Source organism: Dipodomys spectabilis, unplaced genomic scaffold (assembly GCF_019054845.1).
Source record: "Dipodomys spectabilis isolate Male_0828 unplaced genomic scaffold, ASM1905484v1 ptg000019l, whole genome shotgun sequence".
Classification (NCBI taxonomy): domain Eukaryota; kingdom Metazoa; phylum Chordata; class Mammalia; order Rodentia; family Heteromyidae; genus Dipodomys; species Dipodomys spectabilis.
The window spans coordinates 27,424,664-27,450,413 of NW_024870696.1; the positions used below are offsets into that span (position 1 = coordinate 27,424,664).

Here is a 25,750-nt window from a genome sequence, read left to right on the forward strand (position 1 = left end):
GCTAGAAGCCAGCTGAGGCAGGAAAGACTGTGAGTCTCATTTCCAGCTAACCAGCTCTGGTGCTTTTTAAATTGGCAGCTTTCCCCCAATCTCCCTGTCTCTCTAACATTCACTCTGAGAACCTGCTCGAGGTTCTAGAAGCAAGACTTAGCAAAAATGTGGATGGCCCCCAGGCAGCGGACTCTAGTTCCTGCCCCTCACGGAGGTGTGCGTGGCTCCTGGTTGCTGACCAGCAGTGTCTGGAGATCCTCTTCCTACAATTTTTCTGGTCTCAGCTTCCCTGCTCCAGCCCTGGGCCCACGGAGCTTTCGCTTGTGGGTTTCTGCTCTGGTCAGCTGGGATTATTTATTTGGCCTGGCTGCTTCCCCGAGCTCTTGTTGCTCAAGGCTAAGCTCTGACCGCTTGGACCACAGCTCTTCTTTCAGCTTTTTTGCTGGTTAATGGGAGGCAAAGCGTCTCATGGACTTTACTGCTGGGGATGGCTTTGAAACAGAATCCTCCGATCTCAGCCTCCTGAGTAGTTAGGATTACAGGTGTGCGCCAGCTGACTGTGGTTATTTTTGTTCACTTTTTTCTCCAAAGCTTTCTGGCAGTGGTTTCTCTGTGATCTCACACCCCTGCCAGATAAGAAGGGCTCTTGGTTTTTCCATTTGTTCAGCTTTCTGTGTGCTGTTAGGATGGAGTAGTAACATCCAAGCTCCTTGCTTGCCAGACTGGAGACCTATTACTCAATTTTAAGTCAGAGTCATTTTTTTCCTCCCTTTTCTCAATGAGTTACCGAGCACATAAAATTTGTCTTTCAAAGATAGAATCTTTTGGCAGGCGCTGGTGACTGATGGTTGTGAAGCTAGCTACTTGAGAGGCTGAGGCCGTGTGAGAGGCGGCCAGCTCAGCAGGAGAGCTGGGCTGTGAAGGGGTGCGCCCGCCACACGGACATGGCGGACACCGCCCCAGCGGGTCACACCCAGGCACACCGCCCCCCGGGTCACACCCAGGCACGCACCGCAGCACGACGCTCTCTCAGAAACAGGGCTGAGGGCCTAGCTCATCAGTGAGAACGGAAGGCCTGCGCAGCGAGCGCGAGGCTCTGAGTTCCAGCCCCAGCACCATCACCAGAAAAGAAAGAAAGGAAGAAAAGAGAACCGGTGCAGCCTTCTGAACGCTGGAGGAGCGTGGGGTGTGCCGTTGCCCTGCGGTGGAACAGCTTCCTGCTGTCCCGGGACGCAGCCTCACACAGCCATTACCGAGCAGAGTCTGCGAACTTAATGTCGCTGACCTTTTTTATAGGTATTTTCTGTGCATTCTGATAATCTCTGTTAATTGATGCATTTGTGTCATAGTCAGCAGCATATACTCGATCAGACTTTAAAATACCTGTGCGTCTCCTCAAGGTTTTTACTTATTTGTTTATTTATTGGGACTTACTGTATATATATTTTCCAGTCTCTGCCTCCCAAGTAGCTTGAATAGATACTTTTTGTTGCAGTTGTTGCTGCTGTTTTTGGTACTGGCATTTGAACTCAGGGCCTCAACATTTTTTTTTTTCCAGTTGGTCGTGGGGTTGAACTCTGGGCCTGGGCGCCATCCCTCAGCTCTTCAGCTCAAGGCGAGCACTCTACTGTGGGAGCCACAGCGCCACTTACGGTTTTCTGGTGGTTAATTGGAGATAAGAGTCTCACGGACTTTCCTGGCCAGCTGGCTTTGAACCGCCACCCTCAGATCTCAGCCTCCCGAGTAGCTAGGATTACAGGCGTGAGCCACCAGCTCCTGGCTCTCAACATTTTTTCAATATATATTTTTTATTGCAAAGATGTACAGAGGGGTTACAGTACATGAGTAAGGTAATGAGTATATTTCCTATTGAGCATCCTGACACCCTCCTTTATTTTTCCCCTACCATTCCATTCCTTCCCTCCCCACTCTCCAACTCTTCCCTCCCCCGCCCCACCCCATCCCCGAGTTGTAAAGTTCCTGTTCAGCACAGTGTCTTGTACGTCTCATTGTTACAGCTGGTCAGCCTGTGTCCCTGCTTCACGCTCTCAATGTTTTTAAAAATTAATTTAAAAATTTTCATTCCTATTATTTTGGAAATAAGTAGTAATTTATTGCAAAAAATTTAATGCCTCCCAAACACATAATAAAGCAATCTAAACTTAATGCTAGGTAAAAGCAATTTTCCAAAATACATACCTACTAACGAAAACATGTCCAGAAATGAAGTCAAACTGGAATACCAAATACAGTCTTTTCTTTTTTCTCCCCCAATCCTACTTAGAATTCTACATTGACTTAACTATGAGATTTTTTTGTACCTCATGACCTTCACAATCATACAGACTTAGTATCGTCTACTGTGGGTAAGCCCCTGGAAGGGACGGACGACACAAACATAAAGACACACACCTCATTCAGAGACTTACTTGTATCGGGTGTCGGAGTCATTTTCTTAAGATTTTCAAGAAAACACTGAAAAGGTTCCTTAGTTTCTTTATATTTTCACCTTGCTTCTTGTTTGTCTCCTTCCTCTGTCTGGATTTCATAGGCAGTGAAAGTCTGCTCTTCCTACTCAAGTTAATTGGTCCAATGGAAACCAAGGGCCCCAGAAAAGCTAGAAGAAAGGGACAATAGCAAGTCACTTGATCTTTCTGAGGACAGGAGGCTTGCGCACGATGCAGGCCTGGCGTGCAGGCTCAGCCACTCTCCTGGCCTCCTCCGGGGCTCGGGCTGCTCCACCAGCAGCCACGGCTGCCACCAGACATGCCGTCAGGAAGTGGTCCGCGTTGATGCTATTTTTAGTTGTACAAAGGAGTTGCCACGTAACAAAACAGTTATGAATACAATACACCTTGCTTTGGTGGACAGATCCTCTATTACTGAGTCATATCTCCAGCTCTTTTAAATTGGATGCTGCCTGGGCATGTTCCTGGACTGTGGTCCTCCTTATTTTTACTTCACACTGGGATGACAGGCATGCACTACCATGCCCAGGCTCTACTAAGATGGAGCCTTCTAATCATAAGAGGCTAGGGTGATAGGCGTTAGCCACGGTGCTGGGATTCTGAATGTTATTCACAACTCGCTAAGGTGATAGTATTTAATTTCCCTTTCTTTCCTTTGAAGTTGATAGTTACCTTTTGATCTTCAGTCTTCTACATATATTTTGCTATTGCTTTTGTGTCCTCTCCAGCAGAAGTCTGAATATGTCCATGTCGGTGCCTTGACCAACATTTGGCATTATGTATATTCTATCACATTCATGTTGTATGTGTGTGTGTGTGTGTGTGTGTGTGAGAGAGAGAGAGAGAGAGCAGCAGAGGCCTCTCTCTAGGACTTGGCATCCGCTCTTTCCAGCTGCCATGGATTACTCTTTGCTCAGCCTGGGCTCAACTCCTAGGACGACCGAAGGAATACCTTGTATTAGAAAACAAGAGAAAATATTTAGGATGGTTTAGCATTTTTAAGCATGTTTTTGTTCCTGTAGGGGTTAAAGTTGCATGCCGCTCCTCCTCACGCTTTCCTGGATTTTCCCTCTGTCCCTACGCACGAGACACACAGTTCACTTTCCACATAGTGACTAGTACGTACCACGGCTGCATTGTTCGCCCTTTGCCCCTCCGTTTCTGTGTCCTCCCTTACCTTCGGAAGGACAGCTAAACAAGACACAAAGAAAAGGGAATCAAAAAACAATGAAGCAAAAAACCTCTCTTGTTTCCAGCCCTGGGTGATATTGCAGCTCTTCCTTATCATGTTCATCGGATTAGAAGGAGAGACATAAGTGCTAAGGCCAGGAATATGAGCTTTACCATGCACGCCGGGACACGCCTGCCTCTAAAATGTGCTCGCGTCTGCAGGCCAGGTAATGGTGGGTCTGTTTGTGCTGCAGGTCTGAGAACCATTGGCGTCATCACCAAGTTGGATCTCATGGATGAGGGGACGGACGCCAGGGACGTGCTGGAGAACAAGCTGCTGCCTCTGCGCCGGGGTAATGTGCTGAGCTCGGCGGCCAGGCCCAGGGCCGCGCCGGGGTAATGTCTGTGCTCGGCGGCCAGGCCCAGGGCCGCGCCGGGGTAATGTCTGTGCTCGGCGGCCAGGCCCAGGGCCGCGCCGGGGTAATGTCTGAGCTCCGAGGCCAGGCCCAGGGCCGCGCCGGGGTAATGTGCCGAGCTCCGAGGCCAGGCCCAGGGCCCAGGGCGCTTGGCTTGAACGCCTTCCGCTGCTGTCCGGGTGGAGATCTTATTAGCTGCACCCCTTACAGAATGACCCAGAAGGAGAACCTTTCCTTGCAATAACAAGATCAGGAGAACAAGTAGCGAAAGAGGTTTCAAGAGGGATCAGAAATGTCTATCAATGTATGTAACGCTATTCTGCTTCAAGTCTGATGTTTGGTAGCTGCTCTATGGCACTGCGGGAAAGAGGCAGATTCTCCTGAAAGGCATGGCATCCTTAAAGGCAAGAGCTAGCTCTTGCAATTAAAGGTGGTGATGAAGCAAGTCCGTGTCTTCAGTGAACGCTGTGGAGGCCTCTCGGTCCCCGGCCTCAGCGCTCCGTCTGCCCCTTGCGGCCCGTTGGAAAGCTTTGAAATCTGCCTGGAATACGAGAAGGGAGAGTGCCAGGCACTGTGTGTGTGTGCGTGTGTGTGTGTGTAGACCGGAAGTGTGCCAGGCACACGCGTGTGTGCGTGTAGACTGGAAGCGTGCCAGGCACCACACATGTGTGTGTGTAGACCGAAAGTGTGCCAGGCACACGCGTGTGTGCGTGTAGACTGGAAGCGTGCCAGGCACCACACATGTGTGTGTGTGTGTAGACCGAAAGTGTGCCAGGCACACGCGTGTGTGCGTGTAGACTGGAAGCGTGCCAGGCACCACACGTGTGTGTGTGTAGAGTCGGGAAGCATGCTGGGCACACGTGTGTGTAGAGTCGGGAAGCGTGCCAGGCACACACGCGTGTGTGTAGAGTCGGGAAGCGTGCCGGGCACACACGCGTGTGTGTAGAGTGGGGAAGCGTGCCGGGCACACACGGGTGTGTGTAGAGTGGGGAAGCGTGCCAGGCACACACGTGTGTGTGTAGAGTGGGGAAGCGTGCCGGGCACACACACACGTGTGTGTGTAGCGATGGGAAGTATGCCAGGCACCACAGGGGTGTGTGTAGAGTGGGGAAGCGTGCCGGGCACACACGCGTGTGTGTAGAGTGGGGAAGTGTGCCAGGCACACACGTGTGTGTGTAGAGTGGGGAAGCGTGCCGAGCACACACGCGTGTGTGTGTGTAGCGATGGGAAGTGTGCCAGGCACCACAGGGGTGTGTGTAGAGTGGGGAAGCGTGCCGGGCACACACGTGTGTGTAGAGTCGGGAAGTGTGCCAGGCACACACGCGTGTGTGTAGAGTGGGGAAGCGTGCCGGGCACCACAGGGGTGTGTTCTGTTTCAGGTTATGTGGGGGTGGTCAACAGAAGCCAGAAGGACATAGATGGGAAGAAGGACATCAAAGCAGCCATTGTGGCCGAGAGGAAGTTCTTTCTCTCTCATCCGGCGTACAGACACATGGCTGACCGCATGGGGACCCCTCGCCTTCAGAAGGTCCTGAACCAGGTGAGCAGCAGGAGCCGGAGGGCGCGGGAGCTCCCGCGCTGGATGCTTCTTATTCTAAAGTTCAAGACATTCATTTAATGACAGAAATTTCAGTCTGAACATAGATTCTTGGATCTACAGAATAACCTTCTCCATGAATTGACTTCACCTTAATATCACCGACAGATAGATGGGGCTGGGAAGGTGGCTCAGTGGTAGAGCGCTTGCCTTGCATGCATGAGGCCCTGGGTTTGATTCCTCAGCACCACATAAGCAAAAAGAAAAAACCCAGAAGTGGCGCTGTGGCTCAAGTGGTAGAGCGCTAGCCTTGAGCTGAAGAGCTGAGGGACAGCGCCCAGGCCCAGAGTTCAGGCCCCACAACTGGACCAAAAAAAAAATATGTATGTATATATCACTGACAGACAGTGCTCAGCCCAGAAGCACATACACTTTGGAGCCTACCTTCATTCACACTGCACAGTTCCCCTAAGGAGCTGAACGTGTGTAGCTCTGGAAAGTTCATCTCTTAAGACCTGTGGTTTTGAATACCATATTGTACGGATGTTAGATTTGTTTGCTTCTACCAGCTGGGCTGGTGCTCTGCCACTGAAGCCATGCCTCCAGCTTGGCTTTTTGGCAGTTATTTTAGAGATACAGTCTCATACACTTTTGTTTTTTGCCAAGATGGGCTCCAAACAGTGATTTTCCAGATCCAAAGGTTCTGAGTAACCAGGACGAGAAGCGTGAACCACCAGCACAGCTTCATTCCTGCTTTATTTCATAATTTAAAGCGTTCAAAAGTCCCGATTCACTAATCTGAAACACATCTTCCCGCGTGTCCTGTTTCTCCAAACTAAATGGAACTGGCCTGGGTGTACCCACATCCATTGCTCCGTCCACTAGTGTCGCACGCATTTCTTCCCACTCGAGTTATGCATCGTGACAGGTGTGCCACTGCCACTTGGTACAGGCCTCCTTCCTGAGTCTCAGCGACCTTGACTTTATGTGGTGAGCAGCTTTCTTAGCTATATCATAGCAGGTGCGCGTTAGCGCTCATCCGTCATCATTGCCAGGCAGCAGTGGTGATGGATGCTCCGGTGTTAGTATCTGGAAGGAATCCGGGGAGGCGGCAGGTGATGACATCATAGCTCAGCCGTGTAGGCAAAGCAACTGAGGATGTTTTAGAAAATAAAAACAGTACATGTCAAGTGACTTACCACAGAGTGCTATAAAACTGATGCTTTTAAAATTAAAAGTAAATAAGCATCCAGAGGCTCCAAGGCTGCGCTTGGTCACATCATTTGGAAATAGGAATGGATTTCAGAGAAGGAATGCTGCTATGGCAAGCAGGAGCCACGCCATCTCCCAGCCTACTGCGTGCCCATGACACCTTCATGTCGATGCAGCTTGCGAGTGGAGACAAACTCTTCCCTAAGATTTGCTAACACAATGAGGGAGGATAAAGTTGGGATCAGTTCAGTTTTGAGTGCTAGAAAAATGGCAGGCATCTGCCGGCTGAATGGCCATTCCACAGTTAGCCCCGTGAAGGAGAGGTTTCTTTAGGCTTGAGAGCTTTCAGCTCAAGGTCAGCTGCTCTTCCTGTTGCTTTGAGCGTGTGGCAGCAATTGATCAGGGAAGGAACTCATGGGAGCCAGGAAGCAGACAGACAGAGAAGAGGCCAGGGTCTCCGTGTCCCCCCCTCCAGGGGCATGCCCGCAGAGCTGCCTCTCTCCTGTTGAGTCTTCCTCATCTCCCATCAGCACCCAAGCTCTGACACACGGGCCTCTGGGGAACACTTGGGATCTGACCTGTAGGAATGGCTAGACTGACACCGAGGCGGCAGTGACAAGCCCAGGAAGAATCAGGCAGGTGCTGCAATCCTACGTCCACAGCAGGGATGAGGAGGAAGCCTGTCTGGGCTGGCATGTCTTAAAAGAGGAGAACACTGGGAAGAGGCCTTGCCCTCACTGAAGGCGTGTCAGGGTTGCGGGTCTGACGAGGAGGTGGAGAACGGGTAGAGGCAGGCGGGAGGAACTGAGGCCGTGGTGCCACGGGGAGCCGGGCTGACCTGTGTGTCCTTCCCGTTGACAGCTCTGAAGCCAAAGGGGGCCAGCTGGGCTGGGACTTCGCCTGCTCACGTGGCAGCCCCTCACTGGGGCTGTGTGACTTTACTGGTGGCTTCCCAGGCCTGTGCGCTCACAGCTCACGCCTGTGCACTCACAGCTCACGCCCGTGCGCTCACACCTGTGTTCACAGCTCACGCCTGTGCGCTCACAGCTCACACCTGTGTTCACAGCTCACACCTGTGCGCTCACAGCTCACGCCTGTGCGCTCACAGCTCACACCTGTGTTCTCACAGCTCACGCCTGCGCACTCACAGCTCACGCCTGTGCACTCACAGCTCACGCCTGTGCTATCACAGCTCACACCTGTGCTCACAGCTCACGCCTGTGCACTCACAGCTCACACCTGTGCTCACAGCTCACACCTGTGCGCTCACAGCTCACACCTGTGCTCACAGCTCACGCCTGCGCGCTCACAGCTCACGCCTGTGCACTCACAGCTCACACCTGTGCTCACAGCTCACACCTGTGCGCTCACAGCTCACACCTGTGCTCACAGCTCACGCCTGCGCACTCACAGCTCACGCCTGCGCGCTCACAGCTCACGCCTGTGCTCACAGCTCACGCCTGTGCTCACAGCTCACGCCTGTGCACTCACAGCTCACGCCTGCGCGCTCACAGCTCACGCCTGTGCGCTCACAGCTCACGCCTGTGCTCACAGCTCACGCCTGTGCACTCACAGCTCACACCTGTGCTCACAGCTCACGCCTGTGCGCTCACAGCTCACGCCTGTGCTCACAGCTCACGCCTGTGCACTCACAGCTCACACCTGTGCTCACAGCTCACACCTGCGCGCTCACAGCTCACACCTGCGCTCTCACAGCTCACACCTGTGTTCTCACAGCTCACACCTGTGCTCTCACAGCTCACACCTGTGCTCACAGCTCACACCTGCACACTCACAGCTCACGCCTGTGCTATCACAGCTCACACCTGTGCTCACAGCTCACGCCTGTGCACTCACAGCTCACGCCTGTGCACTCACAGCTCACACCTGTGCTCACAGCTCACACCTGTGCGCTCACAGCTCACGCCTGTGCGCTCACAGCTCACACCTGTGCTCACAGCTCACACCTGCGCACTCACAGCTCATGCCTGTGCTATCACAGCTCACACCTGTGCTCACAGCTCACGCCTGTGCGCTCACAGCTCACGCCTGTGCACTCACAGCTCACACCTGTGCTCACAGCTCACACCTGTGCGCTCACAGCTCACACCTGTGCTCACAGCTCACGCCTGTGCGCTCACAGCTCACGCCTGCGCGCTCACAGCTCACGCCTGTGCGCTCACAGCTCACGCCTGTGCACTCACAGCTCACGCCTGTGCTCACAGCTCACACCTGTGCTCACAGCTCACGCCTGTGCTCTCAGCTCACACCTGTGCTCACAGCTCACACCTGTGCTCACAGCTCACGCCTGTGCGCTCACAGCTCACGCCTGTGCGCTCACAGCTCACGCCTGTGCTCACAGCTCACACCTGTGCTCACAGCTCACACCTGTGCTCACAGCTCACACCTGTGCTCTCACAGCTCACGCCTGCGCGCTCACAGCTCACGCCTGCGCGCTCACAGCTCACACCTGTGCTCACAGCTCACGCCTGTGCTCTCACAGCTCACGCCTGTGCACTCACAGCTCACGCCTGTGCGCTCACAGCTCACACCTGTGCTCACAGCTCACGCCTGTGCACTCACAGCTCACGCCTGTGCACTCACAGCTCACACCTGCACGCTCACAGCTCACACCTGTGCTCACAGCTCACACCTGTGCTCTCACAGCTCATGCCTGTGCTCACAGCTCACGCCTGTGCACTCACAGCTCACGCCTGTGCGCTCACAGCTCACGCCTGCACGCTCACAGCTCACACCTGTGCTCACAGCTCACACCTGTGCTCACAGCTCACGCCTGTGCTCTCACAGCTCACACCTGTGCTCACAGCTCACGCCTGTGCTCACAGCTCACGCCTGTGCTCACAGCTCACGCCTGTGCTCTCACAGCTCACGCCTGTGCTCACAGCTCACACCTGTGCTCACAGCTCACACCTGTGCTCACAGCTCACGCCTGTGCGCTCACAGCTCACGCCTGTGCTCTCACAGCTCACACCTGTGCTCACAGCTCACACCTGTGCTCACAGCTCACGCCTGTGCACTCACAGCTCACGCCTGCGCGCTCACAGCTCACACCTGTGCTCACAGCTCACGCCTGTGCTATCACAGCTCACGCCTGCGCGCTCACAGCTCACGCCTGCGCACTCACAGCTCACACCTGTGCTCTCACAGCTCATGCCTGTGCTCACAGCTCACACCTGTGCACTCACAGCTCACGCCTGTGCGCTCACAGCTCACGCCTGCACGCTCACAGCTCACGCCTGTGCTCACAGCTCACGCCTGTGCACTCACAGCTCACGCCTGTGCTCACAGCTCACGCCTGTGCTCACAGCTCACGCCTGTGCTCACAGCTCACACCTGTGCTCTCACAGCTCACGCCTGTGCTCACAGCTCACGCCTGTGCGCTCACAGCTCACGCCTGTGCGCTCACAGCTCACGCCTGTGCGCTCACAGCTCACACCTGTGCTCACAGCTCACACCTGTGCTCACAGCTCACACCTGTGCTCACAGGTCACACCTGTGCTCTCACAGCTCACACCTGTGCTCACAGCTCACGCCTGTGCACTCACAGCTCACGCCTGTGCACTCACAGCTCACACCTGTGCTCACAGCTCACACCTGTGCTCACAGCTCACACCTGTGCTCTCACAGCTCACACCTGTGCTCACAGCTCACGCCTGTGCACTCACAGCTCACGCCTGTGCACTCACAGCTCACGCCTGTGCTCACAGCTCACGCCTGTGCACTCACAGCTCACGCCTGTGCACTCACAGCTCACACCTGTGCACTCACAGCTCACGCCTGTGCTCACAGCTCATGCCTGAGCTCACAGCTCACGCCTGTGCACTCACAGCTCACACCTGTGCTCACAGCTCATGCCTGCACTCTCACAGATCACACCTGCGTGCTCACAGCTCACACCTGTGCTCACAGCTCACACCTGTACCGGGTCAGGTATGAAGCCAGAAACCACTGACAATTAAGTCATGATAGATTTAATGAACACAAATATTCAGGCTCAAGTATACATGAAGATGGTTTAAAATAGATGAATTCTTATTGCTTTTAAAATACTTTTCTTTTTCCTGTGTTTTTATATTTACATGACCTGCTTTGTTTCTGAGTTTATTACTTACCGTAGGTCAAGCATATTATGTTTATTCCTTCTTTTAATTCAGAATTTTCTTCTGTTTTTTGGGTGGTTCTAAGCGTTTGGTCTCAGAGCTGCTTGCTAGGCAGATGTTGTACTGAACATGCCTGCAGCCCCTCCCCGTTTTTGCACTGGTTGGACCTTGCTTTCTTGCCCAGGCTTGTGCCTGGACCATCATCTCCCTGCTCCATGCTTTCTGCTGCACTGGGGTGGCGGGCATGCACCATGACGCCAGCTTCTTCCACGGAGATGAAGTCTCATGGACATTTTTTCCTGGACTGGTCTGGGCTGTGCCGTGTTCCTCCCGATCTGAGCTGCCTCTGTAGCGAGGATTGCAAGTTCTTGCATTTCTACCACACTGAGATGTACGGTTCCTCGCTGTGAGGCAGAGGAGCTGGTAGATGAGCGGTGGCATCGTTAGTAACTCAGTCATAATTTAGGTTTTTTTTTTAAGGAATAGAGAGAAAACCCCAAAGAATGTCCAGTGCCTGGGGTTCGGAGCCTCTCGTGATGCTTCTGCGCCTGCCCCCCATGGACCACATGCATGGTTTCCAGGGCTTGAACGACGCAGCAAGCAGCCGGCATCTTCCCTCAGTCCTGTGTCTACACCTATGATTTTATTTTGTTTATTTAGCAACTCACCAACCACATTCGAGATACCCTGCCAAACTTCAGGAACAAACTCCAGGGCCAGCTGCTGTCCATCGAGCATGAAGTGGAAGCCTACAAAAACTTCAAACCAGAAGACCCCACCAGGAAGACCAAGGCGCTGCTGCAGTAGGTCCCTCTCTGTTACCTCCTCCTCCGGCCGTGGGAGCATCGGTTCCTGTTGACATAGCCGTCGGTGCTGACTTACAGTGTGCCTGATCAGACGCGCCCCCCAGCACTGACCCTCTCCCCTCCCCCCCTCCCAGACCCCTCTCGGAGCTTCCTTGTTCTCTTTCCACATGGTACACAAAGGGTTATTTTTAAGTCATTGCTTCAGTTGCATTCGCCTAGGTCTGTTGGTCATTCTGTTTTCTGGGACTGAATGAAGTAACCGGGTACCATGCTGTCAGGATGGGACCCGGTAGCCCTGAGCCCTTCCATTTTCTCAAAGATTGAAGGCAGAGGTTGCCCATCCCCCCGGGTTCAGCCAGGAGCAGTGGTAACTCCACAGGTTCTGTTGCCTGTCTTAGAAGTGGGTGGACACAGATGGAAGAATGCCTCTGTCTTGCAGCGTTTCTACAGATAACACTTGTCCTTATCTTTTTTAGTTCACTTGCTCCATGTGATTGATTTCTGTGTCTTTTGTAGTAGAGTGAGAAGGAAGAAAATTGAGTGGGAATCACAGACAGTGAGGCCACATTTAAATTGCTCTTCCCTTTGTTTTTTGGTTGTGGGGCTTGAACTCAAGGCTTGGGTGCTGTCCCTGAGCTCTTTTGTTCAAGGCTAGCACTCTACCACTTTGAACCACAGCTCCACTTTCAGTTTTTGAGTGGTCTAATTGGAGGTAAGAGTCTCACAGGGACCTTTCTGCCTGGGGCTGGCTTCGAACCATGATCCTCAGATCTCCAGCCTCCTGAATAGCTGGATTATAGGCATGAGCCACCAGCACCTGGCTGCTCTTTCCTTTTTTCTAATTATTTCAATATGGCCCTTTGAAAATACAAACTTAAAAATTTCCAAGCATTTTTTCTGCCTTTATGATCTTCCATCTTATCCTGGGGTTAGTGGATGAATCCCTGCGGAGATTTAGGACAGGATTGCAGGGTGGGTAGAGAATTGACGGCCTGTTCTCTTACACCTCTGATCTCTCCCTCCGTCCCCGGCCTAATCTATTTATCTCCATGTGCGGTAGCCTTCCTTAGGGTCCTGTCAACTGAGGACTTCTCCACTTAAATCCCAGGATACCTAGCTGAGGTTGGCTTGTGAAGATGATGTGTGATGCCTCCTATGGTATACTTGTTTCTCAACAGAGAAACAAAGCATTCATAAGTTGACATTTAAAACACAAAATTTAATACCTTTTCCCCCAATGACCCAACTAACATCTCCAGTGCGTCATCTCTTATTTCCTCATTTGGAAAATGATACCATGGGTAGCACCATGACAGTACTCAATGTACTTAGGAAAATGGAGCTAGGTAACTTGAGATGATGGTGGGATGGGGTAGGAGTGTAGGGGCGTGCGTGTGTGTGCGCGTGCATGTGTGTGTGCGTGTATGTGTATGTGTGTATGCATGTATGTATGTGTGAGTATGCGTGTATGTATATGTATGAGTGTGTATGTGTACACCCAGGTGTATGTATGTGTGTGTGCATGTGTGCACACACGTGTGTGTATGTGTGTGTGTGTATGTGTGTGTGTGTGTGTGTGTGTGTGTGTGAGAGAGAGAGAGAGAGAGAGAGATGACGGAAGAGGTGACACTGGTCAAGATGTATTATACACACAATGACCATGGTAAATCGAATGCAGCTGCTTGACAATAATAAATAAAAATGAGCACAAGTAATGACACCATGGAAAGATTTTTTTAAAATTAGGTACAACTCTTAGCTCATTTATTCTTTTTTTTCCTTAAATCTTGACCTTAAGATTTTTTTTGTTGTGAAAATACTGTACAGAGGGGTTACGATTGCATGGGCGAGGTAATGAGCACTTTTCGTAGCAAGCATTGTCGCCTCCTCCTTTGTTTCACCTTTCTCTTGTTGTTTATGGCTAAACTCTTACAAAAGCAGAGCAAAGAAAGCTACTTGTATTCAGGTCTAGGTCATTATCTTAGTATCTAACTGCAAACGCACCAGCCTTACCTACCCTTTGTGTATTCAGGTCTAGGTCATTATCTTAGTATCTAACTGCAAACACACCAGCCTTACCTACCCTTTGTGTATTCAGGTCTAGGTCATTATCTTAGTATCTAACTGCAAACCGACCCTTTGTGGCCCTCTGGGCGTAGCATTGCACACTGGTAGGCTGTTGACCAAAGTGCTGATCCAGCTTCTTTCTTAGGCCCTGTTTTTGCAGATCCACTTCTTTCCTCTCTCCCACTCCCCTTTTCCCTCCTGCCTTACTGGCTTACTGCTTTTTTTCCTGTCTGCTTTTGTCTCTTCCTGTGCTATGCTCAGAGTCTGTTTCTGTGTTGTCCACCAAAGACTGGACAATGAATAGGACACTTTGCTGAGAGGTAGGGAAATAAATGAACAATTGTGCTAGATTCTGGTAAATGCTCTTTTGGTACGTTGAAAATGGTAAGAGTTCAGATAAGGAAGCAGTTACATAGGAAGAAAGCTATAAGTTTGCAGAGAAAATGATGCATAGGATCCCGGCCTATGAGAGGAACTTTCCAGGTATAAGGAGGGAAAGAAGCAGTGTGCATTTGCGCACAGCTTATTGTAGGCTGTGCAGGTAAGAAGAAGGAGCTGCTGAATTTTGTAAAATGTTTATATATCATTATAGCTGCCAAGCCGTATTAAAAAATGCCACTAACATATGCACAGGTACAGCTAAGTCCAATTATATCCTAGATTTTCCCCTAAATAATTTGTAATTACTTTTAATTCCTCATCATTTTAATGAAAGACAATGAGAAGATAAAAGTCTTACATAGCTTGAATGATTTTCCTGTGAGTCTGAATTTGAAAATAATTCCAGATGTCAAAATTAGAGTTTCTAAGCCTAATAATTGCAGATCAAAACAACTGTATGTGTTCATCTCAATGAGGGGGTCTTGAGGTGTCTGATTAAAGCAGACTATATGTTTTAGCAAGCAGAGGTGAGTCAGATGCGTGGTCCTGGCCTTTACGAGAGCAATGCTGCCTGCTACGACTCTGCTGGAAACCGGCAGAGGAAGCCGATGTCCCCTTAAGCTGGCCGTGTGAAGGCCCGGGGAGGGATGAGGCGGGTTTCTGGGAAACACTGACGCTTGGCTGAGTCTTAAAGGCAGATGGAAAGTGGCCGGCAGAGCAGCCAGGGGTGAGGTGGCAGCCTTGAGTGCGAAAGCCTCGGCGCGGCCCACTGGGGAGAGCAGAGAGCTTCCTGCCAGCTGCCTGGCTGGCCGGGCAGTGCGAGGTGGGGCAGGCACGCAGAATCCTGGGCCGTGGGCTGAGTTTGGCTTTAGTTTCAAACGTGGGAATCCACTGAAGAACAAGGACAGAGCCAGGTGTCAAGGATGTTAGGGGCCAAAGACTGGTGTCGTAGAGCTGGGGTGAGATCTGGTCCTCACAGGGATGAATGGGAAAGCAGGACTGACATGTAGAGGTAGCATCAGTGATCCCAGGACAGACATCTAGAGGTAGCATCGGTGATCCCGGGACCGACATGTAGAGGTAGCATCGGTGATCCCGGGACCGACATGTAGAGGTAGCATTGGTGATCCCGGGACCGACATGTAGAGGTAGCATTGGTGATCCCAGGACCGACATGTAGAGGTAGCATCGGTGATCCCGGGATGGCTTGCCGGCAGCCAAGCCAAAGCAGGAGAGTAGAGAAGTTGCGTGGGTCAAGTTTTTGATGTGTTGAATTCAGGATGAGTGAGAGGAAATGATTGGCCACTATAAAACTGGGTCCATGGGTCAGTTGCTCCCAGGAACTAGAACTGAAGTTTCTTGCGTGAGAGACACCAAGGCTGAGGTCCTGGGGAGGAGGCGTGGGGCCCTCAGTGGGCAGGTGGGGTGTCTGCTAGGCTAATGTGACGATGTGACTGTAATGACATGTACAACATTCCATTTTCATTCAAGTGTTTACTTAACAAATGAGGTCAGAACACAGTTAAAGAGAAAGATATTTAAGATAGTTACTCTAGTAAAATGCCTTAAAATCAATCTTCAGAATGTGTACTCACATTATGATATTCTAGAGTTGAGCGAAGTGCAGTGTGCCCTCAACCAGTAGGTGCCACTGAACACCAGGGAAGACTCCTACGGAAGACCCAGCGTGACTGAAAGGAGGAGAGCAAAACCAGAGCTTCCACTTGACCTCATTTCTCCCTTACAACCACAGGATGGTCCAGCAATTTGCGGTGGACTTTGAGAAGAGAATTGAGGGCTCAGGTGATCAAGTTGACACCCTGGAGCTCTCCGGAGGCGCGAAAATCAACCGCATTTTCCACGAACGCTTTCCCTTCGAGATAGTAAAGGTTTGTCCTGAGTCCCCCTTTCTCCCCCTCATTCTGCTTCATTTCCACATTCTTTTCTACGAATCTCTTGATACAATCGTCTGTGGGTGGTATGAAGCGAAGATAAGTCTTTGGGCATGAATGCTTCCTGATATCATTTCACGGGAATTAACATTTCAAGTTAGCTTAAGAAACACAAATTGAGTTGTCCACAGTGTTCACTTGTTATCTAGTGAATTTAAAAATACATCTCGTGCAATTCGTGTGTACCAAGGTTTGCAGTGCCAGTGATCAGACAAAAGGGCGTCCTAATTTGTCCCGCGGTAAATGGGACACGGGATGCAGACAGCATAGTGTTTTTGGTGGTGTGATGCGAGTGCTCTTTTAATCCGTTGTTTATTCAAGTCCTGCCTGAGTAAGGGGCGTGAGGAGAGCAGGCAGAGCAGGAGGACTCAGAAGCCAGGCTGGTCTGCTCTGCGGAGGGGGCGGGGAGGGGGCAGAGGTGGGTCCCTGCAGGGAAAAGCAGCAGCGTTGAGAGTCAGAAGCAGGAATGTGTCTGGCCCGTGCAGAGCTGACTGGGAGGGGGAAATAAGTGCCTGCTTCGCCCAGGGCTCTGTAGGTTGGAGCAAAGCGAGGGCCCTGCTAAAGGAACTCTGTGTGTGTGTGTGTGTGTGTGTGTGTGTGTGTGTGTGTGTGTGTGTGTGAGAGAGAGAGAGAGAGACCCCCCCCCCCATGCTAAAGGAGCACTATGCCTGCCGGACTGAGTGGGGAAAAGAATAGGTAACTGGAACAGCAGGGCCCAGGCAGGGGCCACGTCCTTCAGGGACCAAAGCTTCATAACCCGGAGGCCCAGGTACAAAACTGTAAACCCACAGCGGTTAGATGGAGTCTCGTACAAGGGAGGGGCACCAAAACTTAGATTTCTTTCGCTTCTAGTAAAATGGTGTCATAAGAGAGGATGGAAAGAAATGGATGAGTTTAGAGTTGTGGATGTAAGACTGAAGGCTTGGATTGGACAGCAAACAAAGATCACTTTGAGATAATTCCCAGGCTTTTGGCTTTTGTGGGTGAATGGATGACTGTATCATCAGATGAGGGAAACTGAGGAAAAGATATGTTGTTGTGGGTGTGTGAAATGAGAGTTCTGCTTGCTAAGGGTGAAATGCCCGATAGGAAGTTGAATTCTTTTAAACTCCATCCTGTTTGGCTCACACCCAAAGAGGTGGGTGCTTTTATCTTGGTGTGGGAAGCTGATAGATAAATAAATAGATGATTTTATTAAAATGTGCTAAGTAAAGTGGCGGTTTCAGCCCAGGGTGCTATGGAAACAAAGCCCACAGATATGAATCATAACCACGTCTGCAGGGAGCCAGGCTTCTGAGCTGAGTTTGGAAGGGTGGTTGAGTAGATAAGAAGTAAGACTCGGGTGGGCCGAGGGCACTGGAGAGAAAAGCAGGAGCAAGGGCGGGGGAGGGGGGTGTTGGAAGGGGGGAACCAAGGTACAGGAAAGGCAAGTCTGAGGCACAAAGGAGGAAGGAGGGAGCCTGCGGAGCTGGAAGAGAGATCCCAGAGTCAGGGCTGCTCTGGACATGCTTTCCAAGATTAAGCTCTGTAACATTTTGTTCTTTTGAGTGGATTTATGGTGCTTTGGACTTCTGGGACTACTTGTAATCTATTCTGTGTTGGCTTGGTGGGATATTATTAATTTCCTTTTATACAGAGGCCTTGAACCCAGGAGATTAAAATGATCAGGGAGAAAAGACTGCCATGCCGCGTCTCAGGACCGCTGTGTGGCTGTGGTCCATCCTCCTTCATCATTTACCCGTGTCCTCGTGAAGAGTGATGTGTGTCACCGAGTGGGTAGATGGATGCCCAGAAGGCATTCTATACACATAGATATTAGAGTTAAAATACGCTACACTGAAACTCCCAGAAGTCCCTAGTGCTCTAGGTAGTGCTTGAACTCTGTATAAACAGATGTTTTGGCCATCTGGGTTTAGCTTAGGAGAAGTATGAATATCCATTTATTAGTCACAAAGTCAAGTATTCTCTGTGATATATAAAATATGCTTAGATTGGAATTAAGTGTATAACCCTGGCTCATTTTGCATCTGCAGATGGAGTTCAATGAGAAGGAACTGCGAAGAGAAATAAGCTATGCGATCAAAAACATCCATGGCATCAGGCAAGTATTCCCCTTTCCCTTGCCTTCAGGCTCCCGAAGGCAAAGGGGTATTTGTAAGTCCCCAGTGAAGTAGGCCTCCCTTATCTGAGCGGAGGATCAAGGTGGCAGTAAGAAACAAAGTGCACTCGAAGTGCATCCTGTGAACAGCAAAAGGTGCGCTGGTCTTTGCACAGATGAGCAGATCCTGTGACAGCCCAGGATCTCACGTGCTCATCAGCAGTCATTATTTATACAGAGAATGGTGGATCAAGGATACAGCAAGATTCAATGAAGGTCGATGTTGAACTGACCACACTTGCTTTTTCAGAGAATACTTTCAAGATGCTGTGGTGTGTTATACATCTACCAGTGCTCGTGTGTGTGTGTGTGTGTGTGTGTGTGTGTGTGTGTGTGCATGCACGTGCGCACACACTCGTGCATGCATGTGCCGTGGTGACACAGTGCACCAAGAGGAAGGACGGATGTGCTGGGAGTGCTTGAGGCTGGAATGTCCAGGGCCTCCGGTGAGGCTGAGCAGGAGTGACGTAGACGAAGGCATAATGGCAGGGAAGTGTGACAGGGCAGAGAGCTGGGGTTTAACTTCCATGAGGTGTGTGGCTGAGCCAGCAGAGGAAGCTGGGAGGTGGACTGGGGGATCTGGTTCGGAGAGAGATTATTCTAAGTTGTTTTCCATTGTCTTTTCCTGCTGTTGGGATAAATTAGACTGGAAATGATAGTATAATAATAGATGGGGTGTTTAGAAAAGTAAATACAAACTGCCTCACAACTCTGGAGGCGAAGTCTAAGCCCTGCATGTCAGTTCTGATGAGACGCTGGCTCCCGACTGCTCCTCTCTCATCGTTTCTTCCCGGGATAGAAGGAACTAGCAAGCTCTCTTACTTTCCTTCCTGAAGACATTCGTTCCATTCATGAGAGCTCTACCCTGCAACCTTCTAGCCCGACCCCCTAATCACAGCACATGGAGAGGGACGGACACATGTTCACTCCATAGCACTTTCTTTAGAGAACTACGGTCCAATGACAGCGACATGCATCTCTTGAGTTCGTATGTAGAAGGCCACACCTAATCTAATGACTGTAGGTTGCATTTGGCGTCCCAAATTCAAGATAATGAGACAGGCTGCCTGGATCACAGGTGATTTCATTTGAGGGAGATGCCATCTTGTCTGTGGCCACTTCTAAGCGAAGAAAAGTATAGTATCTTGTGTAGGAGACAGCCACTGATGTGATTATTTAGTCTCTTAAATATACTTAATTTAAAAAATTTCCATTTGGGGTGAACCAATGCAACAGCAATACTCACAAGACACTATGTTGCAGATGAAATTTACAAGTTGGGGGGTGGAGAGGGAAGGTGGGAGAAAACAAGGGAGGGGCAACAATGTTCAATAAGAAATGCACTCATTTCCTTACTTACATAACTGTAACCTTCTGACAACACCCTTACAATAAAATAAAATAAAACTGCAAAGAGAAATGCACTCATTTCCTTACTTATGTAACCCCTCTGTAATCACCTTTGCAATAAAATAGACAAAATTATAAATTAAAAAAACTGGAAATAACCCACCCCCCAATTTTCCATTTGATTCCGTTAGATATTGGATTGGTAGAAGCCATCTTTGTCTATGAAAGATCTGAAGACAGAGATCTTTTGCCTTTCTCGTTGCTAACACCATCAGTGATGAGCAGGAAAGGGCGACTGTCCTTGTGGGGCACAGTAACTACTCCTGCAGTGTAGGTATGGGAATAGAATGCGTGCCCTGTTTACTGCAGTGCAGAACTGAATGTGGGGCTGAGAAGAAAGAGCTCTCAGTGGCAGAACTGGAAAAAGTTTGGAGCTGTAGGATGTGGTTGCCTCTGAGCTGGGACTGGATGCACAGGAATGATTTGTACAGGTTAACGGAGCGGATACAATGCACAGCTTGCCAGGGGCAAAGAATACTTGATTATACATAAAGAGAAATTCACGGAAACGTAGGGTAAATTGGATGGGAAATGAACTACAAAAGAGTAGGTTCAAAGAGTGGGAAAATTTCAGAATTAAGCGGCTTCACTTTCATTCTATTTGCAATGTGGAGAAAGGACAATTGTGGCGTGACTGCTACAGTCAGAAGCACAGAAGGGCGGGGATTTGGAAAGTGACAGGAGGGCGCTGAGTCAGGCAGGTGTAGGGAAGCGCTGAAGGTCCCTAAAGAGGTGCTGCTGAAGAGAAGTTAACTAAGTGGGGAGGGAGCAAGGCTTAGGAACAAGAGGATGAACGTGCACAAACCCAGAGCTGGCGGTCTGTAGTCCCTGCCCTTGCTCAGAGTTCAAGCGTCTCTCTTCTTGCAGCTTTCGTGTTTGGACAGATTGCTACCCAAATCTGGTCAGCTTGGGGCCCCAGGGACGTGAGAGGCACGTGCTCCATCCCGGAGCTCCACCTCAGCCTTTGGATATTGCTTTTAGCTTATGTTACTTTCCCGCAGGCCGGAATTTACTATGGTTCAGTTCAGCTCTACTGGCGCTACTATTGTAATGGTACTATGTGCAGAATAACTTGCTTAACTTTCAAACTTGGGCTGTGACATGCTTAACTTAAGCGGCGTGTCTGTATGAACACACCGGCTCCTTCTTGATTGTTTAAATCTAATGTGATGCTTGCTTTCTTTCTCCCAGGACAGGCCTGTTTACTCCAGACATGGCCTTTGAAGCCATAGTCAAAAAACAGATTGTGAAGCTGAAAGGACCTTCCTTGAAGAGCGTGGACCTGGTGATGCAGGAGCTGATCAGCACCGTCAAGAAGTGCACCAAAAAGGTAAGTGCGAGCTATCACCCTGTGAGTGTGTGTTTGCTTTCCCCACCCTCCCTGGCCGGCGCCTGACCCCTCCACTGTCCTGGGGAAGGACTGTGGCCAGGCTGGAGTGGGAACTGGATCTGCACACTTGTGCTGAGCAGGCACACTGTCTGTCACCCTCCTCTGGGAGGGTTTCCTGTGGACCAGAAAGAGCATACTGCAGTTGTTCTTTATTGTCTTAAGTAGAAAAACAGGACTTTAGAGCAATCCATTGACATTTAACTTTTCCTGTGGTGTGGATGAGGGCAACTCTTAGGTAAAGGTATCACTGGTGTGAAAATGATGATAAAGGGCTCCACTCTGAGAGTCGCATCTGGTGCAGAGCCCAGCCGCTGAGACCTAGTTTCCTAGATTCAAATCTCGCCTCTTGACACTTTCTATGGGACATCAGGCATCCTACTATTTCTCCCTGGTTTTGCTATTTTATCTGTGATGATGGCAGTAATAACACCACCTCGGTGAGGACCAGACAAACAAGATGATGTCTGAAGCCTACAGGCCCCTCACAGGCTGAGTAATCAAGGGAGTGAGCACAGTGAGGTGGCTCACGGGTAGCACTGTAGCAACAGCCTACAAGAATGTAGGCTCAAAAGATATTCTGAATATCTTTTGAGTCTATGTTGTAGAGTGATGGGGGAAAGAGTTCCCAAATTGGAGACTGTTCACTGTGGAATATGGAGAGCCTGTGCTGAACTCCTGGGACTACAGAAACTACTAGAAAACAAAAGAAAATATCTAGGATAGGGCAGGCCTGACCCCATCACAGCTGGCCCTGGGCCTACGGACATTTCTTCAACATTCCTTGGCTCTTCTCTTTCTATATGGCTTGTGGCAGTGACTTCTTTGAAAAACTACTAGGGATAAAGAGAGAAAAGAGAACGTGAATGACTGTGAATTTCCCCATTACCTCTCAGAAAAACAGGTGGAAAGAGTGCATGCACAATGAACGGGGGAGGCAGTTGGATTACTAACTACGGAAAGGAAAGGAACAAATCAGAACATCTTGGGGTCCAGAAGCAACTGGAAATTTAGACCCCTTCTCTTGGTGGTTCTGCTTTTCTTCTTGGTTTCCTAACTCCTCGTTTTTTTTTTTATCCCCAAACCACAAACAACTCTAGTTGATAAGGAGCTGTGGGACAAAGAGAAGGCACAGAGGGAAGAGAAGCCAAAGCCCATCTTCATTACCAGCACTCCACTGCGGGGGAACTTGAAGCCAGTTCCTAAAACTTCACTCCTTGCTCCCCGCTTGCTCTTCTGTCTTGTCACCATTCATTTAAAGCTCCTTCCATTGATCTTTTAATGGAGTGACAGGATTAACCAATACTGCATGCCCTGTTGGCTCTGTGGATTGCTACATTAGCACCAAGCTGTGTTTGGCCAGGAGGCCTCTCTTTAGAGCCTCAGTGTTGGCCTTCCCCAACCAACCTCTCTTCTTTGCAAGGGTCAGTTAGATTGTATTTGTCTTCAAGGCTAATTAGTTAGCTTTATTTCTTACTTTAATTATATACTTTACAGGGAGAATCCATGGACAGATCACATGCAAAAAGACTGAGTTTTGGTTCTGTGGAAACTGAGCTGACTCTCTTAGAAAGTCTTCACAAATGTTAGCTGCAAAGAGGCTTTGCTTTTGGTGAGATGTGCCTAGGACGGTGTTGCAAGGGTGGGTGTTATAAAAATCCAGGTGAACTCTGCACCCGATTCTTTGATGATTGGGTTCAGGTTCTCTTTCTACTTTAAAGAGAGGAAAACTGAAAATCATAGATGAAGGATGTGTTTATGTAAGACAGAAGAGGCATAACTCCAATCAGCGGGTCCATATGTAGAGAACAGGCCCGGCCTCACATCAAAAGACGGGCACATGTGTGCACATTTATGCTTGAAGTTATATGAAGTGTTTATGGTATGTATGTTTTTTTTTTTTTTTTATCATTTCCCATTTTATCTGACATCCTGGAAAACTGCCAGTCGGTGGAGGATCAGACAGCTTGTTCCCAGACCATCTCCGGCTTCCATTCTTTCTCCTTTACGCTCTGGGCTCAAGCTCCTGTATATGTTTACTGTCTTTCCAAAATATTCTGTAACTTACTTTAAAACAAACCTCTGTTTCTCCCGGAGATTACTGTTCATCCTTCAGCGTTCTCCGTGTAGGGGTATTTACCGACCCAACCCTGAAATAGCTCAGGACTGAACCAGACGTGAAATGTCCTTGCTTCTCCTGCTCGGAGGTCCGGAACGCCATTCTTTCCAGTTCCCCAGAAGCCTTTCATGAAGACAGATGTGGTGCCGGTGTGCCACGCCTTTCCCTTCAAACCACTATGCTCACCAGCAGGCCGAGAAGCCAGCTCACACCCCCGCCTCCGAGATTAACGGCAGTGTCGAAGGGCTCAGTGCCTGGTGCAGATTGGGGGCGACCTCCCTCCTCCCGGCCCCCGGGGCTCCCCGCAGCTCCCTGCAGCTCCCCACAGCTCCCCGCGGCTCCCCGTGGCTCCCCATAGCTCCCCGCAGCTCCCCATAGCTCCCCGCAGCTCCCCATAGCTCCCCGCAGCTCCCCGCGGCTCCCCATAGCTCCCCGCAGCTCCCTATAGCTCCCCGCAGCGCCCCGCAGCTCCCCGCAGCTCCCCATAGCTTCCCATAGCTCCCCGCGGCTCCCCGCAGCTCCCCATAGCTCCCCGCGGCTCCTCGCAGCTCCCCATAGCTTCCCATAGCTCCCCACAGCTCCCCGCGGCTCCCCGTGGCTCCCCATAGCTCCCCGCAGCTCCCCATAGCTCCCCGCAGCTCCCCGCAGCTCCCCATAGCTCCCCGCGGCGCCCCGCAGCTCCCCGCAGCTCCCCATAGCTTCCCATAGCTCCCCGCGGCTCCCCGCAGCTCCCCATAGCTCCCCATAGCTCCCCGCGGCTCCCCACAGCTCCCCGCAGCTCCCCATAGTTCCCCGCGGCTCCCCATAGCTCCCCGCGGCTCCCCAATGCTCCCCACAGCTCCCCGCGGCTCCCCGCAGCTCCCCATAGCTTCCCATAGCTCCCCGCGGCTCCCCGCAGCTCCCCATAGCTCCCCGCGGCTCCTCGCAGCTCCCCATAGCTCCCCATAGTTCCCCGCGGCTCCCCACAGCTCCCCGCGGCTCCCCACAGCTCCCCGCGGCTCCCCATAGCTCCCCGCGGCTCCCCGCGGCTCCCCATAGCTCCCCGCGGCTCCCCATAGCTCCCCGCGGCTCCCCGCGGCTCCCCGCGGCTCCCCGCGGCTCCCCATAGCTCCCCGCGGCTCCCCATAGCTCCCCGCAGCTCCCCGCGGCTCCCCATAGCTCCCCGCGGCTCCCCATAGCTCCCCGCGGCTCCCCGCAGCTCCCCATAGCTCCCCATAGCTCCCCGCGGCTCCCCATAGCTCCCCGCAGCTCCCCGCAGCTCCCCACAGCTCCCCGCAGCTCCCCATAGTTCCCCGCGGCTCCCCATAGCTCCCCGCAGCTCCCCGCAGCTCCCCGCAGCTCCCCGCAGCTCCCCATAGCTCCCCATAGCTCCCCGCAGCTCCCCATAGTTCCCCACGGCTCCCCGCGGCTCCCCACGGCTCCCCACGGCTCCCCACGGCTCCCCATAGCTCCCCGCGGCTCCCCGCAGCTCCCCATAGCTCCCCATAGCTCCCCGCAGCTCCCCGCAGCTCCCCGCAGCTCCCCACAGCTCCCCACAGCTCCCCACAGCTCCCCACAGCTCCCCATAGCTCCCCGCGGCTCCCCATAGTTCCCCGCGGCTCCCCGCGGCTCCCCATGGCTCCCCATAGCTCCCCGCAGCTCCCCGCAGCTCCCCATAGCTCCCCACAGCTCCCCGCAGCTCCCCGCAGCTCCCCATAGCTCCCCGCAGCTCCCCATAGCTCCCCGCAGCTCCCCATAGCTCCCCATAGCTCCCCGCAGCTCCCCGCAGCTCCCCATAGCTCCCCGCGGCTCCCCACCGCTCCCCATAGCTCCCCGCGGCTCCCCGCAGCTCCCCATATCTCCCCGCAGCTCCCCATAGCTCCCCGCGGCTCCCTGCAGCTCCCCATAGCTCCCCGCAGCTCCCCGCAGCTCCCCACCGCTCCCCTTCCCGCTGCTCCCCGCAGCTCAGTCCGCTGCTCTCTGTCCACCCTCCGCTTCCCAGGCTGGCAGCACAGCCCCCTGTCCTCTTGTAGTTCGGAGCCTCAAGGACAAATGTCTTACCAAGAAATTGTAAGCTCAGATCTATGTTTGAAGACTGTGCACCGCGCACTGCTCTCGGCTCCGCTGGTTGGATTTTAAGCCACTTGGGGAAGTGACGGAATTGCACAGATGACCTTTGCGGTCTGGTGTCCACTGATAAGATGTAGACGTGCGGACCTGGTCAGCACACCTGCCGCCTGGAGGGGTGGCGGCCCAGCCCCGCCCAGCGGTGGACCACGGTGGCCCTGCCCCGCCCAGCGGTGGACCACGGTGGCCCTGCCCCGCCCAGCGGTGGCCCTGCCCCGCCCAGCGGTGGACCACTGTGGTAGAGACGCTGGATGGGAAAAAGGACTGGAATGCTTGGTCTGTCGCTCCAATGCTAGCTTGCTGTTTTTCTTCTCTTCTAATAGTTTCTCTCAGGCAGATCACATCGTTTACAGTTCAACTACTTAAAATATTGGTGATTTCTAAATCGATTTCTTTCGATCAAGCCTTTTGAACTATCTACCAACTATGCATGCACTCTCTCTTCTTAC

At 51.7% G+C, this 25,750-nt stretch overlaps 1 protein-coding gene across 5 annotated transcripts in view; it reads left to right on the forward strand.

Annotated features, from left to right (window-relative positions):
• Dnm3 (dynamin 3) overlaps window positions 1–25,750 on the forward strand; it is a 448,226-nt gene that overhangs the window by 103,653 nt on the left and 318,823 nt on the right. For all 5 annotated transcript variants that reach the window (XM_042674266.1, XM_042674267.1, XM_042674269.1 and 2 more), the window contains exons 5-10: window positions 3,884–3,982; window positions 5,425–5,585; window positions 11,576–11,718; window positions 15,923–16,058; window positions 18,155–18,222; window positions 20,881–21,019. In XM_042674266.1, coding sequence (XP_042530200.1) covers window positions 3,884–3,982; window positions 5,425–5,585; window positions 11,576–11,718; window positions 15,923–16,058; window positions 18,155–18,222; window positions 20,881–21,019 — 746 coding nt within the window. The remainder of the gene's footprint in view (window positions 1–3,883; window positions 3,983–5,424; window positions 5,586–11,575; window positions 11,719–15,922; window positions 16,059–18,154; window positions 18,223–20,880; window positions 21,020–25,750) is intronic.